This window comes from Gallinula chloropus (assembly GCF_964237585.1).
Source record: "Gallinula chloropus genome assembly, chromosome: Z".
NCBI classification, from domain to species: domain Eukaryota; kingdom Metazoa; phylum Chordata; class Aves; order Gruiformes; family Rallidae; genus Gallinula; species Gallinula chloropus.
The window spans coordinates 74,368,948-74,396,292 of NC_140089.1; the positions used below are offsets into that span (position 1 = coordinate 74,368,948).

The 27,345-nt window shown below is 41.7% G+C and overlaps 1 protein-coding gene across 1 annotated transcript; it reads left to right on the forward strand.

Annotated features, from left to right (window-relative positions):
• Positions 1-946: 946 nt before the first annotated feature.
• Positions 947-26,633, forward strand: PRKAA1 (protein kinase AMP-activated catalytic subunit alpha 1; the record flags this gene model as incomplete). The annotated part of the gene is made up of 9 exons (XM_084277993.1): positions 947-1,091; positions 11,165-11,306; positions 13,883-13,976; positions 15,890-16,034; positions 17,069-17,156; positions 18,022-18,246; positions 22,547-23,033; positions 23,374-23,500; positions 26,389-26,633. Exons 1-9 carry the CDS (start codon positions 962-964, stop codon positions 26,631-26,633), a joined length of 1,683 nt encoding a protein of 560 aa, XP_084134119.1. The 5' UTR covers positions 947-961.
• Between the last annotated feature and the right edge of the window lie 712 nt (positions 26,634-27,345).

Below are 27,345 nucleotides of genomic sequence, written 5' to 3' on the forward strand. Positions count from 1 at the left end.
AGGGGGTAGATTTTGATTGGATATTAGGAAAAAATTATTCCCTGTGAAGGTGGTGAGGCCCTGGCACAAGCTACTCAGAGGAGCTGTGGCTGCCCCCTCCCTGGTAGTGTTCAAGGCCAGGCTGGATGGGGATTTGGGCAACCTGGTCTAGTGGAGGGTGTCCCTGACAATGGCAGAGGGTTGGAACTTGATGATCTTTAAGGTCTCTTCCAAACTGAACCATTCTACAATTCTATGATTACATATGTATGTATAAGCTTCTGCTTGATCTTTTTTAATTTCTAATTTTATTAAAAGGACTTATAGTAATTTCTAGTAATTTCCAGAGTCATTCTGTTATTTTTTGACTCCTTGTTCCGCTATTTTTTGGCTGTCACGTTTCACTAGGCGACCCCAACATTATTCCATATTAACACAAACCAGATGGACATATATCATACTCTTTAATTACTCAAATAAAACCCCACATATTACTTTTACTTTCCTTGTTTTGACTACTTTACATTTTACAATGTTACTTTGTTCTATGTAATGCAGATTTTAAGGGAGTAAACATTACAGGCAATCCCCACGATGCCTTCCACCCTATGTTTTGGCTCAGGCTTATTTTAATTACTTGGTTTTATCAAGTTTGGTTTTGGCTTGTGTTTTGGGTTTGTTTGGGTTTTTTTTTTTTTTTTTTGGAGGATTCTTTGTATTTACTTTGAAATATTTCAGAATTTCTATTCCATAGCAATGATAAGTGAGGCGTAATTGGTTTAATCCCATCAGGGTAGAAACACGGTTTAATTCACCAACAGTTCACACAGCACTCAGGCCACCCCTCCGAGCCGCAATGGTTCCTGCCCGTGGAGGGCGGGAAGGCGGTAACTGCGGCGTTCGCTTCCGGGTTCCCGTGAGGGCGAGCACTTTACAGCTGCTCCTCCCCCGTCGGCGCTCCGTCCCCGCGCGGGCGGGCACTATGCGCAGACTCGGCCCTTGGCTCAAGATGGCGGCGGCGGATAAACAGAAGCACGAGCACGGGCGGGTGAAGATCGGGCATTATATCTTGGGTGACACGCTTGGCGTCGGCACCTTCGGCAAAGTCAAGGGTGAGTGTCGGGGAGCGGGGTCTCCGCCTGCGCCGCGGGGTGGCTCGGCCCGGCCCGGGTGTTGGGGAGCGGGCAGCGCGCGGGGCGGGCGTGTCGGTCTGGGCAGCGGGGTCTCTCCCGCCGCTGCTGCTCCGGGGTCGTCCCGCCGGGGGTGGATAGCGGTCGAGGCCTGTCCGGGGCGGGGGAGGTGGGCGCCACGCACACGGCCCCGGCTCGGCCTCGGTCCGTCTCCCGCCCGGAGCGCCGCGGCGGGCTGAGCTTCGCCCCGGGGCGACTCCGGGAAACCTGAGCTGCTGGGCGCTGCCCGGCCGTTCCCGCTGGGCCGGGTGAGTCACTGGGCTGCGGCGGCGCTGGCAGCGCGGTCCGACGGGGGCGGAGGGAGAGAGCGAGTGCGGGGTGGCCCGGGCAGCCCTCGGGAGGCCTTTCACGGCCCGTTAGCGCGGCGGCTGCGGGGTGGGCGCCGGTGCTCGGGAGACGGTGCCTGGCGCCCTGCGGGGGCCGCTCGCAGAGGGGAGCGGTGCGCCGGCTGGCCGGGGGCGGGACCCGCAGCCCGCCGCGGGAAGTAACGGCTGGGCAGGGACTGCTTTCCCTTCCGCGGTGGCGGAAACCGTTCCTAGAAGCTAGCGATGCTGCGCTTATTTAAAACCACCGGATGCGTAACGAAAATAGGCAGTCGAAGTTCTTGAGCTGCTTGCACATGGCGTTTTGCTGCTGAAGTGCGGCCGCTTTATGTCCTTATAAGGAAGGCAAGCCTTCTTCCTTCTCAGAGGGAGAAGTGAGCATGGAAAGGTGAGCCTGGGATTGCCTGTGTCAGCTGCGTTGCCAGCTAGTCACAGACATGGAGAGACTTTATGCAGATCCACCTAATCAGTGGTTATTGAAGCTTTTTTCCAGCTCCAGCTTTAAATAAATTTTTCCCAGATGCCGTGCAGCAAGTTTGAAGCCTATTAGAAATAAGATGGAAATGAAAATCTTACCTGATGCTGTCCAACGCAGGTGGTGACACTGTGCCTTAGCTTACACTGTTCTGCAATGTTGTGAGAGATGTGTTCAAATATTGGGGCATGAAAAGTGAAAGCATTCTTTCACAACTGGGTTAGGCTAGACTCAAAACTTCATAGTAAGTTGGGGTTTTTTTATTATTAACTGTCCAGGTTTTCATCCAGGATACAGTTAGCTTTCACAGGAAGCTGTGAGGGACACAGCCAGGATAGCTAACCCAAACTAGCCAAAGGGATATTCCAAACCATATGATGTCATGTTCATTATGTAAGGGGGCAAGGAGTGAGTGAGTGGTCAAGTGGTGCTCAGCTGCTTTTGGGGGCTGAAGCACAACAGGCTTGTTTGGCACCCAGTGTGGGACATGAAGGTCATGAAGTAGTGACGGATCAGACCTGAGCATGTTAAAACAAATCTCTTACAGGCATTTGTGATATTAGTTAAGTAGCTGTTGGTCACAGTGGTGTTTTGCTTGTTCGTGTGATTGTATTATGTAAACCTGTGTTTGGTGTATGTGTTCATTGTGGCACTGTTTATCACCTCTGGTAGAGGGGTTTTGCATTTTGCTGTACCACGTAATATCATCTTATACATAGAATCACAGAATCATAGGGGTTGGAAGGGACCTCGAGAGATCATCGGGTCCAACCCCCCTGCCAAAGCAGCTCCCTAGGACATATCACTCACATAGGCGTCCAGACGGGTCTTGAATATCTCCAGAGAAGGAGACTCCACCACCTTCCTGGGCAGCCTGTCCCAGGGCTCTGTCACCCTCACTGTGAAAAAGTTCTTCCGCATGTTGGTGCAGAACTTCCTGTGCTCCAACTTGCAGCCATTGCCCCTTGTCCTGTCCCCACAGAGCACTGAAAAGGGGCTGGCTGATTCCCCCTGCGTCCCCTGCTTCAGATAATTATAGACTTTAATTAGGTCCCCCCTTAGTCTTCTCTTCTCAAGGCTGAACAGTCCCAACATACTCAGCCTTTCCTCATAGGGTAGATGTTCCAGGCCCCTAATCATCTTCGTAGCCCTTCTCTGGACTCTCTCCAGGAGATCCCTGTCCTTTTTAGACCAGGGAGCCCAGAACTGGACACAATACTCCAGATGGGGCCTGACCAGGGCAGAATAGAGGGGGAGGATCACCTTCTTGGACCTGCTGGCCACACTCCTCCGGATGCACCCCAGGATCCCATTGGCTCTCTTAGCCACCAGGGTACCCTGCTGGCTCATGGCCAACCTGTCGTCTACCAGGACCCCCAGGTCCTTCTCCACAGAGCTGTTCTCCAGCAGGTCGTCACCCAGCCTGTACTGATACAAGCGGTTATTCCTTCCCAGGTGCAAGACTCTACACTTGCTTTTGTTGAACTTCATCTGGTTTCTTACTGCCCAGCTCTCCAGCCTGTCCAGGTCTCTCTGGATGGCAGCGCAGTGTTCCTGCGCGTCAGCCACTCCTCCCAGCTTTATATTGTTGGCTTACTTGCTGAGGGTGGATGCTATTCCCTCATGATAACATCAGTGGTCATGAGTATGAGCTGGTACTTGTGTCTTTGCTGTTATGCCCATGCCTCAGATGACATCTCTCAGAATTGATTATTAATGGTACCCTATTGATGGGAAATACAGGGGGTACTTTCTCTTGTTGCTTCATCTCCCCTTTTTCCTTCAGGATGGTTATATCAGTTTTTGATAATTTTGAATACCTTTTATTATTCAAACTAATATGCTCTTATATCTCTGTCTCCTGAATGTGTTCCAGGTCTTGTTTAGGGTTACAATAAGCTCTTTTAAGAATAAGACTCCGAGATCTGCCCTGAGGCTGGATTAGTCATGAGTGGCATGGCACATGGGAGAACATGGGGAGGTATCTAGAGAACTTCTCACCTTCAGTGGTTTGGAACTTCACTCCTGAAAAACTACAGGACCCCAGTGAAGTGTTATAATGTCTGAAAATGCTGTGGCTGTTCCAAGGAAGTACAACTTCCTGCACTGTGCTGGGCTCAGGCTGGTATCTGTCACACACGGCTTGGTAGGAGACAGCACCATCAGCCCAAGAGGGGGAAACCAGAGTGGCAGCCACTGTGGTGGTTACTCCAACCCTGGTGACAGGGAGTGCAGCTGAACAAAAAAGGAAACTAACCCATGCCAGTGTCAGCCTATACAGAAGAAGAAATGCACTAGAAATAATTTTCCTTAGTAAGGGATGATGATGAGCCAGGGCCATCATGAGAGTGGGAGGAAGAGGTAGAACCAGAGATGATCCCTGTTTCTGAGTGAGCTGTGAGATGTGAAAAGCTTGCAGCTGCCTTCCAGTAGAGCGCATTATGACCTGGCTGCTCTGATGCTGGGATAACGGGGCCAGTAACCTGGAATTAGAGGGTAGGGAGGCCACACAGCTGTCTAGGAAAGAAGGTATTGACAAGGTGATTGGGGAAAAAACACACAAGCCCTCAGAGTCTGGAGGTGACCTCTGTCAAGCGTGAGGGAAGCATATCGCCGAATGGAAGATGTATGTCATCCGGGCAACTGGGCCACTACAGAGTGAGGTATCCAGTACCTGAGGGAATTAGCCATGCAGGAGATGGTTTATTATGACCTGGACAAATCACACATGCCATTGATCCCGATGAAGTCCAGCGTACACAACCCACGTGGCAGAAATTTATATGGAGCGCACCACTGTTGTGTACCAACTTCTTGGCAGTGATGGACTGGAAAGGTGAATAGGCACCAACAGTGGGTGAAGTGTCTGGCTGACTCCAGCAATATGAAGAAAGTCTCCCTTCCTTGTCTCAGCTGTGGGAGAACTGTTGCAGGAGAGCCATCAACTTGGAGAGAATATGTCCTATTCCCCACCTGGGATAGATGGGGAATGGAGACATGGAAGATGCCATGGCCTGTGTTAAAGCAAGCTCGTGGTAGGACCTGCAGCCCATAGTGAGAGACAGGGAGAAAGACCCACACTGAACAGGTTTGCTGGGGGTGGGTGTGTGTTGGATGTGGGCATTATGTCAGTGGTATAGAATAAGGGGTGGATTCTGTCCTGGTTTTTGGCTGGCATGGAGTTAATTCAGAAGAAGCTGGAGGGGATACAGCCAGGACAGCTGACCCAGACTAACCAAAGGAGTATTCCATACCATGTGATTTCATGCTTAGTATAGAAGGTGAGCAGCAGTGTGATTCTTAGTTGCCTGCTAGGGCTAAACCACACGAACCTAAGGGATTGTTCATAATTATAACCAGTAAAAACCCACTGTTTATCCAGTTATATCTGATACGCTAGATCTTCCTGTTGTATGTTCTCTGAACAAGCTCTTTCAGCTATTGGTATCTTCTGAAGAAATTAATGATGTATGGAAAATAAGATGTTTGTCTCTATCTAGGAAAGCAGCAGGTAACGTTTTGAGAATAGAGCCCTTCAAGTCCCCTCTTTTCAAGACAGGTTTATACAGTTACATCCCCGCTCCCAGCACTTTAGGAGCAGTGGCCACACGCTGGCAACTGAGTTACAGTTCCTTTTCTTGGGAATTTAGCATCTTAAATAGAGAGGAAAGGGAGACAAGGCAGAAGGCAGGCTTCAGATTATCTTTCTTTGTGGAGAGGCTATGTGGTTGAGGGGAAACGTTTGTGTGTTGGTTGTTCTTTTTCCTGCAACTGCACTGCACAAAGCTAAAGTTGTCGTATCCATAAATGGTTTAATATGCTCTTAAAATTATAGAGAATGCTGTTGCACTACTGTGGCTGTTCTCTGCATTGGCAACAATGTGTCTGATCTTCAATCTTTGAAAGATGGTCAATTTTAGGAGCCATTGTTATAATCTCGATATATTATTGAACATTGCTTCTATTAATATTTCATTAAATACAGTTAGCTTGAAAAACTCTAGTAAAAAAACCCCACAACCTTAGGGTTCCAGTTTTATTACTGCTTTATTTCCATAATATCCCTCTGCTTGCCTTATTTGATGTTAGGTGTTCTTTTAGGCTGCTATCGATTATGTAAAGGTACACACATGCATGTATGAATATATTTTTATTAAGGATGGGGGAGAAATCACCTTGTGGTGAAATGCAGCATCATTCTGTGTACTGAATACCTGCCTTTAATGGCTTGGGAATTTATTCAGCATCTAGAAGCAAGTGTTAGTATTCCTGGACTAATGCTCTGTTTCCGTTAAAAAAAAATGCTTTAAGTATTTTTTTTTTTAATTTTATCCTAGATGATGTACTGTGTTATTTTGCCTTGCTTTAGCTGTACTTAATAAAGGGCATATTTTATCTCTGCTGCACTGTTTCTCTTCTAGAAAACACATTTTCATACCTTTACCAGATCTATGAATGTTTTCCTGCTGTCTTCAAAATTTTCCTTCTCCGGTGACTGATATGGTTTAATCAATTGACAGTAAAGTGAAAGACTTTAACAAATGTGTCCATTGTTTTGATATTCACATGAGCTTAAGGAAAACCCTAACTGGTGTGGTGTGTCAGGCATATGGCATCTTGAAAGTGGGTCTTTAATTTTTAACTGTGGTGACAGCTCGAAAATATGGAACTGAAGAACTAGTGCTTTACTTAATTATGTGATATCTACCTTTAACAGCTATTCACCCTGACACTTGTTTACTCTTCTGCCCTCACAGATAACTGCTACTGATCTAACGGGGTTTTTTCAGTATAACTATTCATCTGGCTGTACTTGACTGTGCCTCATGTGGACATTCATGGAGGAGACAGCTGTTTCTAGTCCATACCTAGGCAGAACTAAAATGCTACAGAAGTGAAAACTTAGGGTAAAAGAGAGTACTAGATCTAAATCAATTATGTAAGTAATATTGTTACTTAAACTTTACCAGGATTCAGTGTGAAACTTCTAGTCCTGTTTTAATTTAATTTAAAAAAATAATCCAAACAAAACACTGTTGGGTTTTGTGCTGAAACCAAATGCAAACTTTATTTAAAAAATCTGGAAATAAAAGCTAATTTTCATAAAAGCTTCCTCTCTGGAGATATTCAGCACCCCCCTGGACACTCTGTTGTGCAACCTGCTCTAGGTGATCCTGCTCTGGCAGGAGGGTTGGACTAAATGATATGCGGAGGTCCCTTCCTACCCGTACCATTCTGTGATTCTGTGGAAAGGAAGAGTAGTCTGTCTTCCAGTGACTTGTACTGAGAAAACAAGGGATACTGCTTAAATACATGATGCTTGTTTCAGTCTGTAGAACTAGTTTAAAAACCGTGTTCTGTATACTGCAAAACCAATCTAACTAGTTAGATTGCAGTCTTCTGGGTCAAGGCAATGATCATAGAATCATACAATTCTATGATTCTAGGGGTTGGAAGGGACCTCGAGAGATCATCGGGTCCAACCTCCCTGCCAAAGCAGCTCCCTAGGACATATCACTCAGGCGTCCAGACGGGTCTTGATTATTTCCAGAGAAGGAGACTCCACCACCTCCCTGGGCAGCCTGTCCCAGGGCTCTGTCACCCTCACTGTGAAAAAGTTCTTCCGCATGTTGGTGCAGAACTTCCTGTGCTCCAACTTGCAGCCATTGCCCCTTGTCCTGTCCCCACAGAGCACTGAAAAGGGGCTGGCTGATTCCCCCTGCATCCCCTGCTTCAGATAATTATAGACTTTAATTAGGTCCCCCCTTAGTCTTCTCTTCTCAAGGCTGAACAGTCCCAACATACTCAGCCTTTCCTCATAGGGTAGATGTTCCAGGCCCCTAATCATCTTCATAGCCCTCCTCTGGACTCTTTCCAGGAGATCCCTGTCCTTTTTAGACCAGGGAGCCCAGAACTGGACACAATACTTCAGATGGGGCCTGACCAGGGCAGAATAGAGGGGGAGGATCACCTCCTTGGACCTGCTGGCCACACTCCCCCACATGCACCCCAGGATCCCATTGGCTCTCTTAGCCAGCAGGGCACACTGCTAGCTCATGGCCAACCTGTCGTCAACCAGGACCCCCAGGTCCTTCCCCACTGAGCTCTTAATGATAATGCTAACTGATGGTATTGTGCAGTAGTATGCTTTTACACAGGGTTCACTGGGTCTTTTGGGTTTGGTGAGTTTTTTATTTTTTATTAGTGAAAATGATTTAACTCCTAGTTTAAAGACTACTGTTCTCTGAGCCTTGGCTTGGCTTTTCAGCCTGTTGCGAAATTGTTCCCTTAAATACAGCATATGCTTGTTCAGCCCTCTTTTCTACAAACTTCATGACTGCTAGCTGTATTTCATAATAATGTTCTATTTACTCTGAGTGGACTGGTAATTAGTTTTTTTTCCAGTTGAAGACCAGTCTGAAGACCTGCTGAACTGAGTTTATAAACTGTTGCTCCTACATTTCAGTTGAAAGATGTTACTGGTGCTTTGAAACTGTCACTGTATTGGAAACGCTGGTGTGATACATACCCATAGTGAAGCTTGAAGGCCATTGGTATTGTCAGATAATAAAGGAATATAGGGCGATAATAGGTCTGTAATGTGAACTTTTTTACAGTGATTGTTTTTAAGGACTGGAGGCTGGTTGCAGATTAGGGTGACTAACAAAAGTTTTGATTATTCATAATTTGTTAGCCTTCCCTTCTGTAGGTAAAACTTCTGTCAAGAGATACTACAAAATAGCTTTTGGAAAGGTAACACTGGCTTCTCTTCTAGCTGATGTTATCACCTGAGGTCTCGCTTTCAGGGATGTCTTTATTTTGAATTCAGTAGTCAGCAGTCTGTTACCAGGTAGTGCCTGCTGTTTTGCTCATAGCAGGGATCTTGAACCATATCCAATAAAGCAGTTTTATTTCATGAAGTAGATGTTTATTGGAAACTTGTATCTTTAAAACTAGATTTATTATAATCTTAAATTGAATTTTAAAAAGGGAAGGAAAAATTACTAAATAAAAGATTCAGCTTGAAATGTCTTAAGTGAACAGGCTTTTTGGATTTTTTTTTGCATCTGCACAAAACCACAGTATGTTTTCATTGCAATAATGTATTCAAAGTTGGCAAACAGAGTTGAAGAAGCTGAAAAAAAATGTTGCTTTCTTCCAGTCAATGAATAAAATCAAGGCTTGAGGCACAGAATCTTAAAAGCCGTGACAGCTAGGATTAGTTTCAGTCAACTGCAGATGTTGCTGTTTAATTACTTTGAAAAATGCGTTTTTGAAAAACTTTTATGTGCCTTCCATGTTGAACATCAGTTGTTATAGATAATAAATTACTTTCTAATGTTTTTCTGAGCTTTATTGAAATTCTAGTTTGTTGAAACTAAACTGACAAATCAGAAACTAAACAAGTTGGTTGATAAATGAGTCATTATAACAAATTGCATGTCAGAACTGAGTATTTATATTCTAAGCTGTGTAATTGCTACTACTTACTTTACTTTTTAAAGCAAAGGAAGATGTAAATTTGTGTGCCTTAGTTTCTAAGAGTTGTTTATTACCAGTCAAACAATGTTAAAATTTAACTTAGTAAAGATTATTTTTTGCATTTCTTCAGTTCACTATTAGTAGGCAAGGACTCTGTAATTCAAAAGGAATAGTTGTTTTTCTGATGTTTGTTAATGATTCATTACTACTTAAGGTTTGATTTGGCTTCTTTAAAACTCAGCCACGTTTGAACTGAAGAAAACAAAGGGTGTGTGACTAATTGTAGGTCTGGTTGAAAGCAAATAATCCTCATAGATGATGGTTGATTTTTACAGTTCTGGGCACTCACCTACCAATACTTTGTGGTCTGTGTAGAATTTGGGATGGATGTGGGCTTTGTCTGGCTTTCCTCTGCAGTGTAGATGTGCCTGTCCAGTGTTGGCCATTGTGGTAAATTTTAGGTAATAGCTCCACTGAATGAGGGGATTGTGATGATCCGGGGTTTTGGTAATCCACTACTTAGTTGCTTCCCTGCAGGAGTTTGTCTTAACTGCTTTATTTTGCACAGTGACTATCTCTTTGTTATAAGAACAATTGCTTTTCTTCATTTTTGTCTCTCAGCGAAAAATTTCTTCTCACATTGTTTTTTATCTCAATGCAGAAGCAAAAGGTCTTTAGTTGGGAATGAGATTTACAGATTAATAGGTGTTTGCTAATTCTATCAAAATTATCAGTTGGCTGCAGGAAGAAATTTGTACATCACATTTTCCCATGGCTTTATTTAAATGAAGCTTGAAGCCCAGGTTTACTTAAATTCTTAAGTGAGAAAAAGCAAGGTAGGTAGGGAGGTTGTGTAGTGGAAGAGATACTTGCAGTGGTTTTTCGAAGAGGGAGGGTTGCAAATAAGGAAAATATTCTTTGCAACTTTGTTTCAGCTACTTCCAAGAGCACTTGCAAAGTTGAGAACTTTGAGTGGTAACTGTTGCTGAAATATTGTATGCTTGTAAGTTCCTCTGTTGAAAGAAAAGTTAAACTCTCCTGGAAATAGCAAAACCGTGAGGTTTCATGTTTACATTGCTGATTTTAATGAATATTGGCTTTTATTTTGTGCATTTCCCATAGCTTTTGTCACTTATTTTATATAATAAAGCTCTGGTGTTTGCTGCACAGAATGTGGAACTTATATAGGGTTAGACTGCCCTGAGTACAGACAGATAATTGGACTTTTTTTTTTCGACTAAACTGATCAGATACTGTGGAGTAATTGCTGAAACAAACAGGCTTGAGGGTCAGATGGCAGTGACTTTTTTCAGTGGGGACAATCCTTGCAGATAATGTAGAAGAGGTGCAGGAGAACATGTCAGAATGGGTTACCAAGGGAGCCAGAAGCTTGGAGTGAATCGCACAGGACGAAAAAATGGTCTTTCTAATTAGTAAGGATGACAGTATTTTGGGATATGCTTTGATAGTGGAAAAATGTTATGCTGCAAGGCTCCTGAGGGTTAGGTTTAAAGTTTTTGTTAGATATTCATCTTCTAGTGATAGAATTGTGGCAAAAATTGCACTAGGACTGAAGAAATTACATCAGGTTTTCAGTGGGGGATGTGGAATGCTGACATCTTCACTTGTATTTCTTGACTGCTGGCAAAATGAGTGAATAATGTCTTTATGGAGCAATTGAAAACCCTGGCTAAATACTTCCTTGTTCCTTGCAGTTGGCAAACATGAGTTAACCGGGCATAAGGTTGCAGTGAAGATCCTGAACCGACAGAAGATTCGCAGCCTTGATGTAGTAGGAAAAATTCGCAGGGAGATTCAGAACCTCAAGCTCTTCAGACATCCTCATATAATTAAGCTGTAAGTTGTGCTTGCTCTAATAAAACACTTAAGCAGTAATCTCTTTTTGGTCTCACTGATTTGAAATGTGTTTAATGGTCAGTACTGCTGACAGTGTCTTGACAGAGAAATAACCAGCTTCCAAGTATGTGATGTTTTCAGTGTGCTCTGTAATGCGTTTTCACAAAACTGGTTTTCTCTGCAGGCTGTAAAGCTTCCATTATGTCTCTGCTTACGGATTCTTTGGACTAGTATGTAAAAGTAATGGCATGATAGTTCTGTTAGCATCCGTCTCTGTTTTTGTCTGCTGCTTCAGTTTTCTTTTTCTTGTTACACTTAATCCTTTTTCAGCTCAGAAAATGAGTTAAAAACAAGATTGTGAAGGGCATTTCTACAGTAAGTTTATTGGGTTTTCTTTCTTATGTTTTTAGTGATGTGCTGGTCACTGGTCTGCAGTTTTTCTGTGTATGTTGTGCTCTGCAAGATTTTTCTGAAATAAGGATGTGTAGTTCGTTAAATGTGATAGATCTCTCAGAATTCTTCAATATAGCTGCTACTACTTGTATAAATGTGGTATTTACAGTGTGCTTGTTGGTCAGTAGTCCATCAGTGGCGTTCAGAGTACAATTAAGTATATCCCAGAGTAGATAGATCCCTTATGGGTGGTCTGAGGAAATACAAATAAAATTGATATTTTTTTTTTAAACTTTCATTTCCTGTAAGGTTAACCTGCACCTTCAGAGTGTGGGTGGCTTTCACTGTCTGAAACATGATGTTGATAGTTTTTTCTATTGTTAGTCTTAGGACCCTGGTGCCACTAACAGATGCCATCCATGTAACACTGCTTTTAATTTGGCAGCAGCTCTTACTGAAGCTAAATTCGATTGTGTTAGATCAACTCATTAACTTCTTCAGTGGGTTAGTTTTCAGAAGACTATTGAATTGTTTTGGCTGCAAAATTGCTAGTGCTGCCAGTTAGAGTTCATGAATGAGTCCAAAGGACAAACCTGTAGCCAAAACAAAGTAGGAAGTGTCAGTGTACTGACTGAGAAATGGGGGTGGAACAGGAATATTTGCTTATAGTGTTGCTACATTGTTGAGTCAGGTTAACACATTTCAGATCTTTCTGGGGAGAATTTTTTTCCTCTTGCATGTGGAGAGAGGGGATAACATATAGGATATAATGGGAAACTTCATGGATCCCCAACTTCTCAGTTGGTCAGACTGCTTTTCTTAAAGGAGAAGGATTATTAACCTGTGTGCAAATAGCATTTGAGTTTGATACTGTTGTACAGGTAGACTTGCTGGTAACTCAGGACTATTCTGCTTGTGCTGTTTGGAACCGGCTTGGCGAACTCCTTGATAACAGGTTTTAAGATATGTGGGGTAAAGGTAAATGTTCAGCTTAATACTACAAATTAGGGTCTACTTTGGAACATTGCTGCACTTCATGAGAAGTTTCATACACAGCTCTAGCTGTATATACAGTTGCAAGCCTGTTGCAATAAGACTTTCCTTCTGTAATGTGCTTTAAATAAAAATCCTTTGAGGCATCTCCTCTGTATTTTTTTACCTCTAACAATAGAATGCATCTTGTTTTCCTACAGAGAATTGCCTCTTTTTGCATTCTGGTCATCTTTGCTGTGTGGTTTGATAACCTTATTTGTACTGTAGGTATGTAAGGGTTCCACAGCCTCATTTTCCATAAAAAATGAGATGTCTGTAGGGAACAACAGCTGTAACAGGGTTTAAAAGGATTAACATACTATTTCTGTAGTAGTGAGTTTTGAAGATCTTGTGTTGATTACTTTCTCAGAAGGATATTGAGGTTATTGAAATGTTACACCATAATACCAAGCTGTTATGAGATACATATATGTGCACACACATTCACTTGGATAGTCTGAACTCACTGCTATCTTTGGAGTTACAAATAACGTGTCCCACGAGTCTTCCTGAGTAAGCTGAAGCATGTCTGTAAGCTGAAGCACATCTGTGTTCCCCTTTGCCTTAGAACTGGCATTTTGAAAAATGTTGCAGTTGTTTATTTATGAATTTTGTTATTTATTACAATTCAGATATTTGCATGCTTTAGTGAGGTACCTTGAAACACTTCTCAACCCATTATTGCCTCCTGTCTTCTCACTGTATTTGATTTTTGGATGAAGTGTTACCAGTGTTCATTTTCTTGTGCCATTGAACACTGAAAACTTCTGACTTCTGTAAGGGGAAAAGAATTAAACAAATTTTAGTTAGGGATTTGTGGAACGAAAGTGTATATTTTTGAGACTCTATCAAAGTAGTTTTGAATTCCTTTCTCACTGCACCAAGCTTTCTGCAAGGCAGCACTTAGGACTAAGTCCTCTGAAAGTCCGAAGACTGATAATCTGGTGGGGATACAAGTTTCCTCTAGTCTTAGCAATGAGGTCATCGCATAGTGAAAGGAGAATATGTAGCTTCTGAAAATTGCTGTCAATTGGCTGATAAATATTTTAAAGTTCATGTTTGTCTGACTTTTTGCACAACTTTGGTTTTGACTGGATGTAACTAGCATCTTTTACTGAGTGCATAGACTAACAGATGCCTTCTCTTATCAGGTACCAGGTCATCAGTACACCAACTGATATTTTCATGGTGATGGAGTATGTTTCAGGAGGAGAACTGTTTGATTACATCTGTAAAAATGGAAGGGTAAGAAGTAGTCCAACTCTACAGATCAATGACTTGCATTTTGTTACTGCTTTTCCAATATTCCTGTGTCACATGACATTGAGGGTACAGGCAGGTTCTTTTTGGGGCTCACTGGCAGAATGGTATAATAAAAACTAGTAGGGTAGCACAGGATTTATCATTAGAGAGTACAAGTAGTTTAAATACAGTACAACTTGTAAGTAGTGTAAAACAATTGACAATACAAGTTGATGTATGATTTCTAATTACATAGACCATATGCAGATGGGGTCAAATATTAATATATGGTTTACTGTATCAATGTAACAATCGCAGTCTACACTCAAAATTCATATGAGAAATGCAAGTTGCTTGGTCCTCGAAGGAGAGGACAGTGGAGGTGCACCTGGGACCTTCAGGGCCAGTGAAGAGCAAAGTAGTGTGCTTGGTGCCCAGAACCTTGAGGGAGGGCAAGAAAAAAATGTGTGGTTTGTCTGCTTGGTTCACAGAACCTTCAGGGCTGAGTGAAAGGCCCAAATATGTGACTTGTTTGGTCACAGAATGGCTGCTTACCTCATAAAATTATGTTAGTTATGCTAACCACATTACTGGGGGCTAGGAGCAGGGGGTACTGGTCACACCCTGTTAAATGAAGGTTTGGTTCATGTATTCAGGATTCATTTTGCTGTTAGCAATTAAAGTATACTTGATGACTATATCTTGTTCTGATGTAAAAGTGTTTGTATGTTAAACCTGTTGCAGATCTGTATGAATTAATTTGTCATAGCATTTTTCCTCAGTACTGATACTCATATGTTAATTTGCAATTACTGGTGTACAAACCAGATGGATGTGTTTTCAGCTGCAGTAGCTGAAAACTTACTTCTTTAAGATAACCAATTATTATGGAAAGGTCTCATTCTGCCCTTGTTACCTTTGTTGTCTGGGAAAACAGTTTTTGTGAGAGCTCTGAACTAACTTCTGACAAACTAGATAGCCAGGGTATTTTTTAGTTCGTTGTTAGAACAGACTTTGACATTGTTTAAGGCATGTTCCCAGTTGTTGCAGAGTGGCTTGAGAAGCAAGGCCATGAGCCTGTGGAGCAGTTGTTCAAGCAGTCGCCTGTGTAGTTCAGTAAGACTGGGCCCCACACCGTCTTGGTGAGAACAGAAGGGTCAACAATCGGTCAGCGTTATTCTTGTGTATCATACAGCATGGCCACAAGATGTGGGAGTAGGAGGTGTGATAAGGATTCAGTGCTCCTGGGACTGAGAAAGAGACATGATTCCCAGGCTGCAAGATGGGTGGAGTATGTAAATGTAACCTTTAGTTAAGAGCCTACTAGAATACAAGTATAACATGTGGTAGGAATAGTATAAAAGGAAGTGTCTGCTTCCAATAAAGTTGAAGTGCTTTATCAATCACATTGATTTGCAGCATTCTTCCCTCTGCGCTGCCACACCCAGTTAGTGGCCATATAACTCTACTGTTTGGGACCAGCTGTTAGCAGCATAAATAGCATCTAAAATACCACTTCTGTGCTGCATGTCAGCAGCTTTTGTCAACTTAAATCTTACACTGTGCTTAAATGTCAAAGTTGATTGATATTGCAGTTGAAGAAGGTTAATGTTTGGGTGCTGATGTTTCTAGCTACTGAGTATGTAGCATCTGCGTAAGCAATTTCAGAAGTGTGATTGGGAAATTTCAGTGACTTTCTGAGTTGGTGGGCATGTTTTGTTTTAGTCTTTTTAGAACCAAGATGGGAACAAAATGATGCAAGCTATGAGGCTTTTTCCTGCGAGTTCTGGCAATCTGTTCTGTGAAACTGTAAATGAGAATTTGGGGTCATGTGAAAATTTCCTGTAATCCATATAAACAAAAATCAGGTTATCTTCCACTGTCTCATAATTATTTAAAACTCTTGTCCGTTTTAGCTTGATGAGAAGGAAAGTAGACGTCTGTTCCAGCAGATCCTTTCTGGTGTGGATTACTGTCACAGACATATGGTAGTACATAGAGATCTGAAGCCTGAAAACGTGTTGCTTGATGCACACATGAACGCCAAGATAGCTGACTTTGGTAAGCATTGCTATTCTATATGTGATCACTTTTCTGGTGTTCAGTTCCTGCTAATTACTATGGGAAACATTTAATAAAATGTGTATACTTTAATACGCTTTTGGTGGGACACAATGCAAGAACCTGAAGAGTAAGAATGTAAAGCAAAATCATGTTCCTGCACACAGCGTTGTGGCAATCAGTTAATCTTGACTAGTGTATTAAAGAAGAGCTTACTAAATGCTTTTGTGTTGTGGACTATGAAAGCTGTCCAGACTGTATTCTTTTCTCTCCCCTGCTCCTCCACCCCTCCCCAGCCTTAAAAGGCAGACTTCCTTGGAGACTGAGTTCTTTTGTTTGTGGTAATCTTGATCATGTAACTGACTGTGAGAACAGTAGAAGATATTTCCTACAGCTCTTCTGGAAATGGAAGTTCTTTGGTACTAGACTATACTGAGAGTTGGTGAATGAAGATGGTCTAGTTCTAAAGTGCGCTTTAATTACTAACAGTTATGTAAAATACAGCTGCTGAACTGCAGTGGATCAGGAACCAGCTGAGCAGTGTTGGTGTCTAAATTGTAATGAAGTAATATGTGCTACTCAGTCCCTTTATTCTGTGTAACATCTAGAATTTTAGGCAGTTCTGTGGTAGCATCTTCTACTTTGGTGTTTAGAAGTGAATGTGTTTTTTAAGATTTTCTTGTTAATGAACAAAACCCTATCATGCTATTCGGCTCCATTTATCTTAGAGCAACTTTGTTCTGTATCATGCCGATGACATCATAGGTTTGAACTGGTTTTGTCTTGGAATTAATATGTTCTCAAACATTTCTAGGTTGTGTGCTGTAATGGCTTGATGTTACTCAAATTTCTGGTAAACTAAATGGAGGATTATGGGGTATGCTTATGTAAAAATTATAGTAATGCCAAATAATGTTACTTAAATTTGTTAGTTTTCTAACTTCAGTTACTAGTGATTTGTTCTAGGTGGTATATACAGTGTGAAATCATTTTTGCTCTCTGAAGATTTAGTAGTTGCTCTTGTACACTTTCAGGTCTATCAAATATGATGTCAGACGGAGAATTTTTAAGAACAAGCTGTGGTTCCCCTAACTATGCTGCACCAGAAGTAATTTCAGGAAGGTAGTTTCTTTTATATTGGATACATCTGTGCATGTACTTCAGCCATTTTACTGCTTGATTCTAAAGGCTACTATTGACAAGCTTGATACAGAGAAATTGTGGGCTGAATTTTTAGTTGTCTTGCCAACTTTTAATTAGTACTTAAGGCTTCTAAGAACTAGCTTTGAATAGTTCTTGTAAGGTGGAGGTGATGCCTAGTGTCCCAAATCCATCATGTACAGTGTGCCTGAACTGGTTTAAAAATCTCACTTACAGCTCAGGTTTTTGAATTAGAGGTATGGATAAATTACAGGTAAAATCTGTAGTTGAGCAGTGAAGTAACTGATGCAGAGTAGATAGTCAGCATGAAGATAACTTGTCCTTTTTTTGGATTTTATGAGTGTTGAATCTGCTGCTCTTGGCTACCCATCCTAGCTGATTGGAGGCCAAATGTCTGTTTTATTCAGGCACTAGCACAGAACATGTGACAAGTTATGCTTTATAAAGTTTTCAGCCTCCCAGCTTTGGGGTATAGATGACTGAACAGATTTCATTAAGAGGGAAATAACTACACGTAACATGCTTTCTTAGTAGTAGGTGTGAGTTTCTTTCAGTTTGTCATTGTCTTAAATTGCATTTGTGAATACAGTGTTACACAGGAGAGAGGAAAACTCTGCACTTGTGCCCTGTTAGGTATTTGAAGGAGAAGGATACTAAAGTTCAAGGGAGGCATAACATAGAACTAAGAATGGTATATGCTTGCAGATGAATTCTCTCAAGTTCATAGAACACACTTAATTACTATGATAGAATGTAAGAAAGTAGACAAAAAAATACCTACTTAAATGTATTATACACAAATCACTAATAGTTGACTTTTTCCCAGGTTGTATGCAGGTCCAGAAGTGGATATTTGGAGCAGTGGAGTTATTCTCTACGCTTTGCTGTGCGGAACGCTTCCATTTGACGATGACCACGTGCCAACCCTTTTTAAGAAGATATGTGATGGTATCTTTTATACCCCTCAGTACCTGAATCCATCTGTAATAAATCTCTTGAAGCACATGCTGCAAGTGGATCCAATGAAGAGATCAACAATCAGAGACATTAGGTAAAACACTCATTACTGTCTGATCGTGGGGTGCTGCAGTTATAATCTCAGTGCAAATATGCAGAACAAAGAAATCCTTCATGTAACTTGTCTGTGTTTTACAGACTGAGATGAAAAATTCAAGTTCAGGTGGTTTGACTTCAGCTCTGCTTGTTCTGAGCTCCAATCACCAATTAAGTATCTCTTGGAGGTCACAATAAAACAAATAATATACATTATACATAGAAATTCTCATAAGCTCTGGGTTTAGGACCACGCTGTAGCAAAGCTATTTACCTGCAGGATCATTTGCAAAAACAACACTCTATTGACTTATCTGGGGAATAAAAAGAAGTCTTTGCTGTTAAGAAGCCGCTATTCTGTACTGTAAATGTCTGAGAGAAAGTTACAGCTCTTTAATAGAAGTGGTAGTTATCGGATTAATATTTCTTCAGAATGTGAAAAATCATCTGTTACAAGTGAATAATCCACATGAAAGACAGCACTTTCTAGCTTCGAAAGCCTTGGCATGAGTTTGTGTATGAGTGATAGTTACTGTGTTGAACACTGGTAAGTTAAAGCTTGAGGACATTCTGAAGAAGGTGGCTGCTTTGACAAGTGTGCAGTGGATTGAAGAAAAAAAACAATTGGTAGTTGGTACAGCTGTACTTCATGCAGCAGCTTAGTTGGGCTTTTGTTTCCTTTCTGATAAGCTCTAAGCAGAGAGCTCAAATATATACTACCTTAGTGAAAATGCTGCTACTTTTAGGGTTGAAAATTAGGAAATGGGCGACGTTTGTGTTCTTTCAGTAGAACAAACTGTGATGTGTTTATCCCTTGCTACTTTATTACAGTGGGTAGTACTTTCATGCAGAAATCAAAACACTGAGATCTCAGCATTGTAACATTGGAGTGTATAGGAACTTAGCTTACCTCAGTCAAGGTAAATAAGTCTCAAAGAGAAGTGGTGTGAAAAAAATGTTGAAAAACATTGGTTAGAGAACATTGGTAGATTTTTTGATCCTAAACAGTTCAAACCTATTAGCTATAAAATACATCACCTCTGAGCTTAAACAACAAAATGAGTTTAATTAAATACCTTAGTTATTCTGGGGGACTGTATGTGCATACCAGAGGAGAGGCCTACTGCAATGAATAGTAATAATAATTCCTCTGGGTTCAGTCATGCAATTAGGGCTGTGGTTTGTAGTGGTATAGGAAAAGCTTTTTCTGCTTCCAAATTACCTGGTTGCTTCTGATGAAAGTGTATTTTGCTCAGTGTGTTTGTTGTGAGGCATCAGGATCATCACACTGGTGAGAACTTTGCTTGTGATTTCTTCATAGTAGCTTGTAAAGGGCCATGTTTGGGATTTGTGCTGAAAACAGTTTGATCATGCAGAATGTATATTTTTTTTTTTTTTACTGTTGAACAGTGCTTGTGGGATGTCAGGGCCTTTTCTGTTCATCACACTGCCTTCTCAGTAAGTAGATTGGAGGTGCACAAAAACTTGGGATGGGAGACAGTTAGGACAGCTGACCTTAGTTACCCAAAAGGATTTTATTTTCTATCATAGAACATCTTGCTCAGCAACAAAGCTTGGAGGGAGGTTGGCATGGGTGAGCTGCTGCTTGGCATCAGTCAGTTGGTAGTTTTCATTTCTTTTTTCTGTGTTTTATTTTCATCTTTTTCCTTTTTCTCTTGTTTTTACAATTAAAAAAAAATCTAAGTATTAGTCTGTTTTTATCTCAGCCCATGAGTTTCTTTCTCATTTTTACCCATCTTTATTCTCTGCCCATCCCTCTGGCAGGGAGTGAGCAAGTGGCTGTGAGATGCTGAGTTGGTCTTTGGGGTTAAACTGCAAGAGTCCTTTTTGGTGCTCAGTGTGAGGTTTGAAGGGTTTCAGATAAGAGGTTTTGCTAGAGCAGATGGAATTTATAATTTTTGTATCTGTTAACGGTGGCTGGTCACAATACCCATTTATCTGTTCTTGATATCATCTGGTCTGTGCCATGTTCCCTCTTTTTGCCCTGCAAGGCTCATTTTGGCTCCTGCAATTGGCTCTTTTCTGTAGGCCTTAATGATGCTTTGTCTGGGAGATTGATTGCTAGAACACTAGCCCTGAGCTTATCTGGTGTTTGGGCTTTGTACTCAAGCCATGACTGGGTACAATCAATTATGCTTTTTGTCCAGGAGGGCTTGTTTTTTGTGAGTATAGTGTTTTTTTTGTTTCGGTGGAGTGTTTTTTGGGGGCTTAGGTTTTTTGTGTGTAGGAAATGTGAAAGGGACCTTCACTACTAACTTCTGTGATGTTTTCTCCCTTGTTACAGTAACTCTTCAGTGTGTTGAACATGCTGCTGGTATTTCTTAGAAAAAGCTGAAACAATATTCCTAAGATTTTTAGCAATATTACCTGGGCCCTATGGCAAGGCATACGGGAGAATATGGGCAGGTATTCAGAAAGCTTCTCACCTCCGATTGGTCTAGGACTTCACTCCTGATCAAGTGCAGGATCCTGATGGAGCAGTAGAATGTTTGAAAAAAACATGCCCTGACTATTCCAAAGAGTTACAACTTATCACACTGTTCTGAGGCCTGCCCCACACCTACCAAATGCTGCCCAGTGCTACGCAGGCTGTCATGGAGAAGAGAGGGACTGTGGACTCAGACTCAGCCTTCAACTGTATCAACCACGCCTGTAATTAAAAAGAAATGATCAAAGTGGGAGGTCAGCTCATTTAGTAAGGGATGGGAAAGCTTCTAAGGGGGAACAGGAGAGAGAATCAGGAAGGGCAGCCTATTCTGCAGCAGAGCAGTCCCAAGAACAGGAGGAAGAAGAGACTGGAATCATAAGTAGAACAGAATCCACTCTCTTCCTAAGTAATCTGTGAGGTTTGCGTAAAGACTTCAGCTGTCAGCCAGGTGAGTTAATTCTCAACTGGTTACTCTGGTACTGGGATATTGTGACATGTAGTCAGGAATTACAGGGTTAGGAAGCCCAACAGCTGGGATTCCTTGCCTAGGGTTAAGGCCATGACAAAGGGATTGTGAAAGGGGCAGAAGTTCTCTGTTTTGGAAGCAACTGCTGTCTAGTGTGAAATACAGGTATCCATCCCTTCAAGGAAGATCTTGTAAATTCCCATAGCAAAAGAAGGGAGGTATTCATATCTGTGGTGGAGGTGATCTATAACAGCCTAACTAATGACAGGGCTTCCAAAGACCTGGATGAAACCGGATACATTGCAGTTCACGTGTCATAAGTTTGTACCAAGTGCACTGACATACATCTGCACCCTGGCAGTAATGAGCTGGACAGACATGAAGGCACCAGCTGCAGATGTGTTGGCCAGACAGCTCCAGTAATTTGAAAATCTCACTTCCTCCTACAGGCCAGCATCTCTGCTGTGGAGAATCTCGCACGTCTCACTTGTTCCCTTCTGATTCTCCCCTCCACTGGGGTTGGGCAAGTGACAGAGCAGCTGTGATGGTGGTTAGCTGTTGGACAGGGTTAAACCATGACATCTGTATAACTGCTCTTAAATCTGTAGCAAGTTTTTATGCTATAGGCTAGAATACTTTCAAAATAATTACAATGCCATACCCACTGGCTCATTTAGCAACTTATTCTAGGCACACATGACAACAATCTTACTTTTTCTGCATGATTGGGCAAGGTAAGTACTTGGTTCTTTCTGTATCTTTCCCTTTTATGAATACTGCCCATGGATACAGTAAAGAAGTACCATTTGGTGGTTTCACAGCTTCCTTCAACTCTTTAAGTCTTGAAGGGGCAGCTGGGGATGTTCTGAATTACAAAAAGGATAGCTTGTGACTTTAAGGATGTTAAAATCTGTGTGCAAGCATGTACCAAAAGAATTGCTTGGTATCTGCACTTCTTCTGTTATGTATTGTTATGTGTGTACTTGAGGAGGGGCAACTCAAGTCTACAGAATAAGAATTTCAGTTGAAAATATCTCCAAACTAGCATAGCGGCAGTAAAAAATACGGCCGTTTGTATATAAAGCTTGTTGATGAGTTATACAAAGACATTTCTCCAGCTCAGGTAGTTGAAACACTTACAGGAAAGAATTTTTTTTTTCCCCCAGTCTCCTGCAAAATGTCTATCACAATTCTGTGAAGGAGGGGATTGCTTTCCATTATGTGCAGCTTCATTGTCTGTGCTGCATAGAAGGAGGCTTGGACTGACAACTTTGGTTCTTTTTCTACAGATTCAAATTAATGTTGTTTTTTTTTAAGAATTAACTATTAGAAAGGTTTGGTTTATTTACATATACTTAGAATTTGTGTATTTTTACATCTTAGGGAGCATGAATGGTTTAAGCAGGACCTTCCCAAATACTTGTTTCCTGAAGACCCATCTTACAGCTCTACCATGATTGATGATGAAGCCTTAAAAGAAGTATGTGAGAAGTTTGAGTGCACTGAAGAGGAAGTGCTAAGTTGTCTCTACAGCCGAAATCATCAGGACCCATTAGCGGTTGCTTATCACCTCATTATAGATAATAGAAGAATAATGAATGAGGCCAAAGACTTCTATTTGGCTACTAGCCCACCTGATTCCTTTCTTGATGATCACCATCTGTCTCGCCCCCATCCTGAAAGGGTGCCATTTTTAGTAGCTGAAGCACCACGTCCCCGCCATACTCTTGATGAGCTCAATCCACAGAAGTCAAAACACCAAGGTGTCAGAAGAGCCAAGTGGCACTTGGGAATACGGAGTCAGAGTCGACCAAATGATATCATGGCTGAAGTTTGTCGAGCAATTAAACAGCTGGATTATGAATGGAAGGTAAAAGAATAAAGTATCTTTACAACAGACAACAGTATTGGGTTTTTTTGAGCTGTGTTTTGTATAGCATGCGGTGCAAGAAGGGTTTTGGGGGAGGCTGTGCATCCTGACAGGAAAAACAGTCTTGCTAAGGTGTATGACATTTCTGTTGGTGGCTGTAGAAATGGTTTTGGTTAGATTTTTTTTTTCCCCATTACTTAAAAAATCCCAAGGTAAACCAAAGTAAAGCTGCAATAGGTAAGCCTGAATTCTCTCCATACTAGTGAGTTGAAGTGACAAAACCAATATGCAATGCTTCTCCAGCAGTTCTGGTTGCTAACTCAAATCTCTTTTGTACCAGGTTGTAAATCCATACTACCTACGTGTTCGAAGGAAGAACCCAGTGACAAGTGCGTATTCTAAAATGAGTCTGCAGCTGTACCAGGTGGACAGCAGGACATACTTACTGGACTTCCGTAGCATCGATGGTACGTGAAGGCTTGCATTAGTTAATGGGGCTCTACTGGAATGAATCCTAAATGCAAACATACCTTTGCTCGTTTGTTTAGAGTGAAGGAAGTGTTGGGCTTTATGAGATTAAGCCAATCGAAGATCCCTGTTAGAGTTAAGTTATTCTTGCCTGGTCTAGTGTTCTTGTGATCAAGATTAGCTGCTTCATCCCATAAAATAGTAGCTTTTTGGCTGTATCAACTGAAGTGCTATATTTTATCTGCACCAGCAGGAACACTTCTACTGCAGAAAGGGGAAGGGCTATGAGAGGTGAGATTTGGATCAACCTAAACTTCCTTTGGAGCCTCACCCCCAAATGTAAACATTGATTTAGATCTGAAGTGAGTAATACTTCCTCATGAAGGTAAAGCTTGGTATCTAGGCATTTAAATTTCACTTGGATTGTCCGCTGCGGTGCTGGGTCTGGCTGAGATGGAGTTAATTTTCCTCACAGCACTCAGGTTTTAGTAAGAAATGTTACTTTTTACACTCTGTACAAAAATGTTACTTTTAGTCACAATGTTGTGGCTCTTGCTGAGCAGTACTTAGATAGTATCTAGTTTTACTTGTTCCTAGGCTTGGGGTGAACAAGGAATTGGTGGGGACAGAGCCTGGGGAGCTAGGCAGATTGGCCTAAGGGATATCCCATGCCCTGTAATGTATGCTTAGCCAAGAAACTGAGGGGATGGACCTTTGGGGGGAAGGTAGCCTTGAGAATGCCTGGGTATCAGTCTGCTTTTGGAGAGGTAGTGGGTGGTTTGCATCTCTACTCTCTCGTTCTCCCTCATTCTCCTTCTCTTTTGCTCTTGTTGTCTCCTCTTATTCACATTCTCTTGTTTGCTCTCATTCTCTCCCACTTTCTCTTGTTCCTGTTCTCATTCTCTGGTTCTTGTTCTCACCTGGTCTTGTTCTCAGTTGCTCAGCCTTGTTCTTTCTCTCTCTATATCTCATTGTTTTGTTCTCTTATTAACCTATGCCTGTTTCCACCCATGAGTTTTCTTACTTTTGCCCTTCCAGTTTTCTCCCCTGTTGCACCGAGGTACAAGCTGGTGGGCGGAGTCAGTGTACCAGTCCTAGGAGTAGACAAAATTGGAGGTAGGAGTTGTACCCTTGCAGTGAATGAAGTCTTGAAAGGTATACCCCATGGAACGAGCAGTTTTGTAGAGTGACAGTAACAGAACGTACCTTCCTTAAAAAGTCTGGAGGAACTAATAGAGACTGGCTGTAATGCTTGTTTGTGGGCATCATAAACTAAAGTAGTATTCCCTCCAGCTAATGGAATAGATTACGTGCCTGGGAGAAAACAAGCGGCATGGAAAAAGGATTTACCGGAGTGGCTGGATTATAGTCTAGGGTGGCTAAGGCCACATCTTATGGCAGTGTAATCTGATCTGACTTGTTTGTGCAGTCCTTGCCTTGTTCCTTCTGACAAAGGCACCTGACTTGCTTAGATCCAGTGATACTTGGTGTGCTACTGGAAAGGTTGGTTAATAAACTCTGAGACTCAATTTTTGAGCTTTAGAAAGCAGATGTTCTTCATTGAAGCCCTGGATGAACCAGGGATCACTCCAACATAATGTGCACACTAATTCATGAAAGGTGGTTTGTACATTCACTAAGTCATTTACATATACATCAGGTTTCCTGGAATGGTCTTGGAACTAATCATAGTATTTGCATTTTCATTACACATGCACTTTTAGTCTCTGAAGCTCTTCTGTGAAGGTCTCGGCTGGTCCTTTCATGTTCCCTAGTGGCTGTTTGAAGATCTTTGTGTTCTCTGAGTCTTTTCTTTCTTACATGGTCTTTCCATAGTTCACCACCTTCCACTGGTCTATCTGCACCCCTCCAGGATGTGTCAGTCACAGTTGTGAAATTTGTCCCTTCCATTTAATGTGAGACCTCTGTGTCTTTTGTGTGCTTCCTTCTCAGCCTGATGTCCCTCCTTCTGTTTTTGATAGCCATATGTTCTTTTCCGTTACACAACTACAGCTCAAGGTTTCATATCTATTTGTTATCTACTGGTTTTAAAGTTCCTTAAGCAAACACAAACCAGGCACAACGGAACTACTGTCAAGGCCACAATGGAATCTTTCAGCCTCTTTTCAAGATATCAGATGCAGGGTATGAATCACTCTTCTGCGCTGACCTACTGCAGTACAGGACAAATGCCATCCCTGTTTACTCGAGATGCCTGCTTAGAGACATACGGCTGGGGGAGGTTGCCGTCTTGGCCTCAACTCTTGAGGAAATACAAGCCAAGAACATGGACTTGCCGTCTGTCTTCCAATAGTGAAGCTGATTTGACTTTCCTTTCTCTCCACCATCTTTAACTGTTCTCTGTTTCTCTTACTGAACTGTAGTTTAAAGTAGCTTTGATGTGAAAATGCAGTCTTTCCTGTGTTCACTGATTTCTCCTGGAAATAACTTTTCTGGTGCCAGGTGATAGTCAAACTTACCTTTCTTTTCACTTTAAATACTGAACATACTTTGGTAGAATATTGCCTCTAATATGAAAGTATTTCCTCATACTGAAGGTAAATTTAAGCTGCTGCAGCTCAAATACACAACTTACTGAGAGGAAGAACTTCCAGAAGTGAAGACTAAATTAAACTCAGTGCTAGCTGTTAACGTGTCAAGGAGCTATAATAAAATTACAACTAATAATGGTGTTTAAATAACCAAATACAAAGAAAACAAAAATAGATGCTAGCAAAGAGCATCAGCAAAATGTTTGAACTGTTACCGGATTCAACCTTAGGATGCTGTCCTGTTTTTGTTAAAAGTATTGAGAACATGTTTGCTGTTACTGTAACTAGTTCGGTATTTGTACCTAATTTGCTTCCTCTCTTCCCTTGTCCCCAAGATGAAATTACTGAAGCAAAGTCTGGGACTGCAACTCCACGGAGATCAGGTTCTGTGAGCAACTACAGATCCTGTCAGAAAGATTCAGATGCTGATGTGCAAGGAAAATCTGTGGATACATCACTTACCTCATCGGTGACCTCTTCACTTGACTCTTCCACGGCTGACTTAACTCCGAGACCAGGGAGTCACACCATAGAGTTTTTTGAGATGTGTGCAAATCTTATTAAAATACTTGCACAATAATTTTGAAGATGGGCTTATTTCTTTTACAGCAATAAGCATGCCTAAATCATAGTCAGATGCTTCCAGTTATAATCAAATTAAATTAACTAAGGCGCTGGAAAAGCTAGCCACAGAATGCAGTTTGCACAAGGATTGAAATTATTATGGGCAGTTCCATGTATTACTTTGAAGCTGGAGTTAATTCCATTTGTCTGCTGTCCAATAGCATGATACAGGTACAGGAAATCACGTGCCCTTTGGGACAGTGTTTGTAACATTTTACATTGAGTGCTGTTAGGCTGCTTTAACAGCGGAGTTAGATGGACCTCCTTGGGTTTTCTCACTGGTAATATATAGCTCTGATGCACTGTAAGGAAATGTACACTTCCTAGTTCATTGACTTAAGTATGACTTTTTGGTCACAATCTATAGTTGTGCCTCAGTTGGTCAGAAGTATCAATAACATCTAACAGTAACGTGTTTAAATTGCTGTGTTTCTTCCCCCTTATTTGACAGTAAATGATAAAGTAGTTTAATGCATTATAATGTACTACTTCTAGCAACTGATAAATTCAATTTAATGCATGCAAATCTGCAAATCCAACCAGTTGGAAATGTGTGTAGGTGCTCTGTCATGCACTGAGGGAAAAGGTGAGAGTTAGTGCTGAGAAGACTTGGCACCCCATGAGCTAAAACAGAACCTGGAGCTGTGAAGGAGAATTGTCAGCCTGAT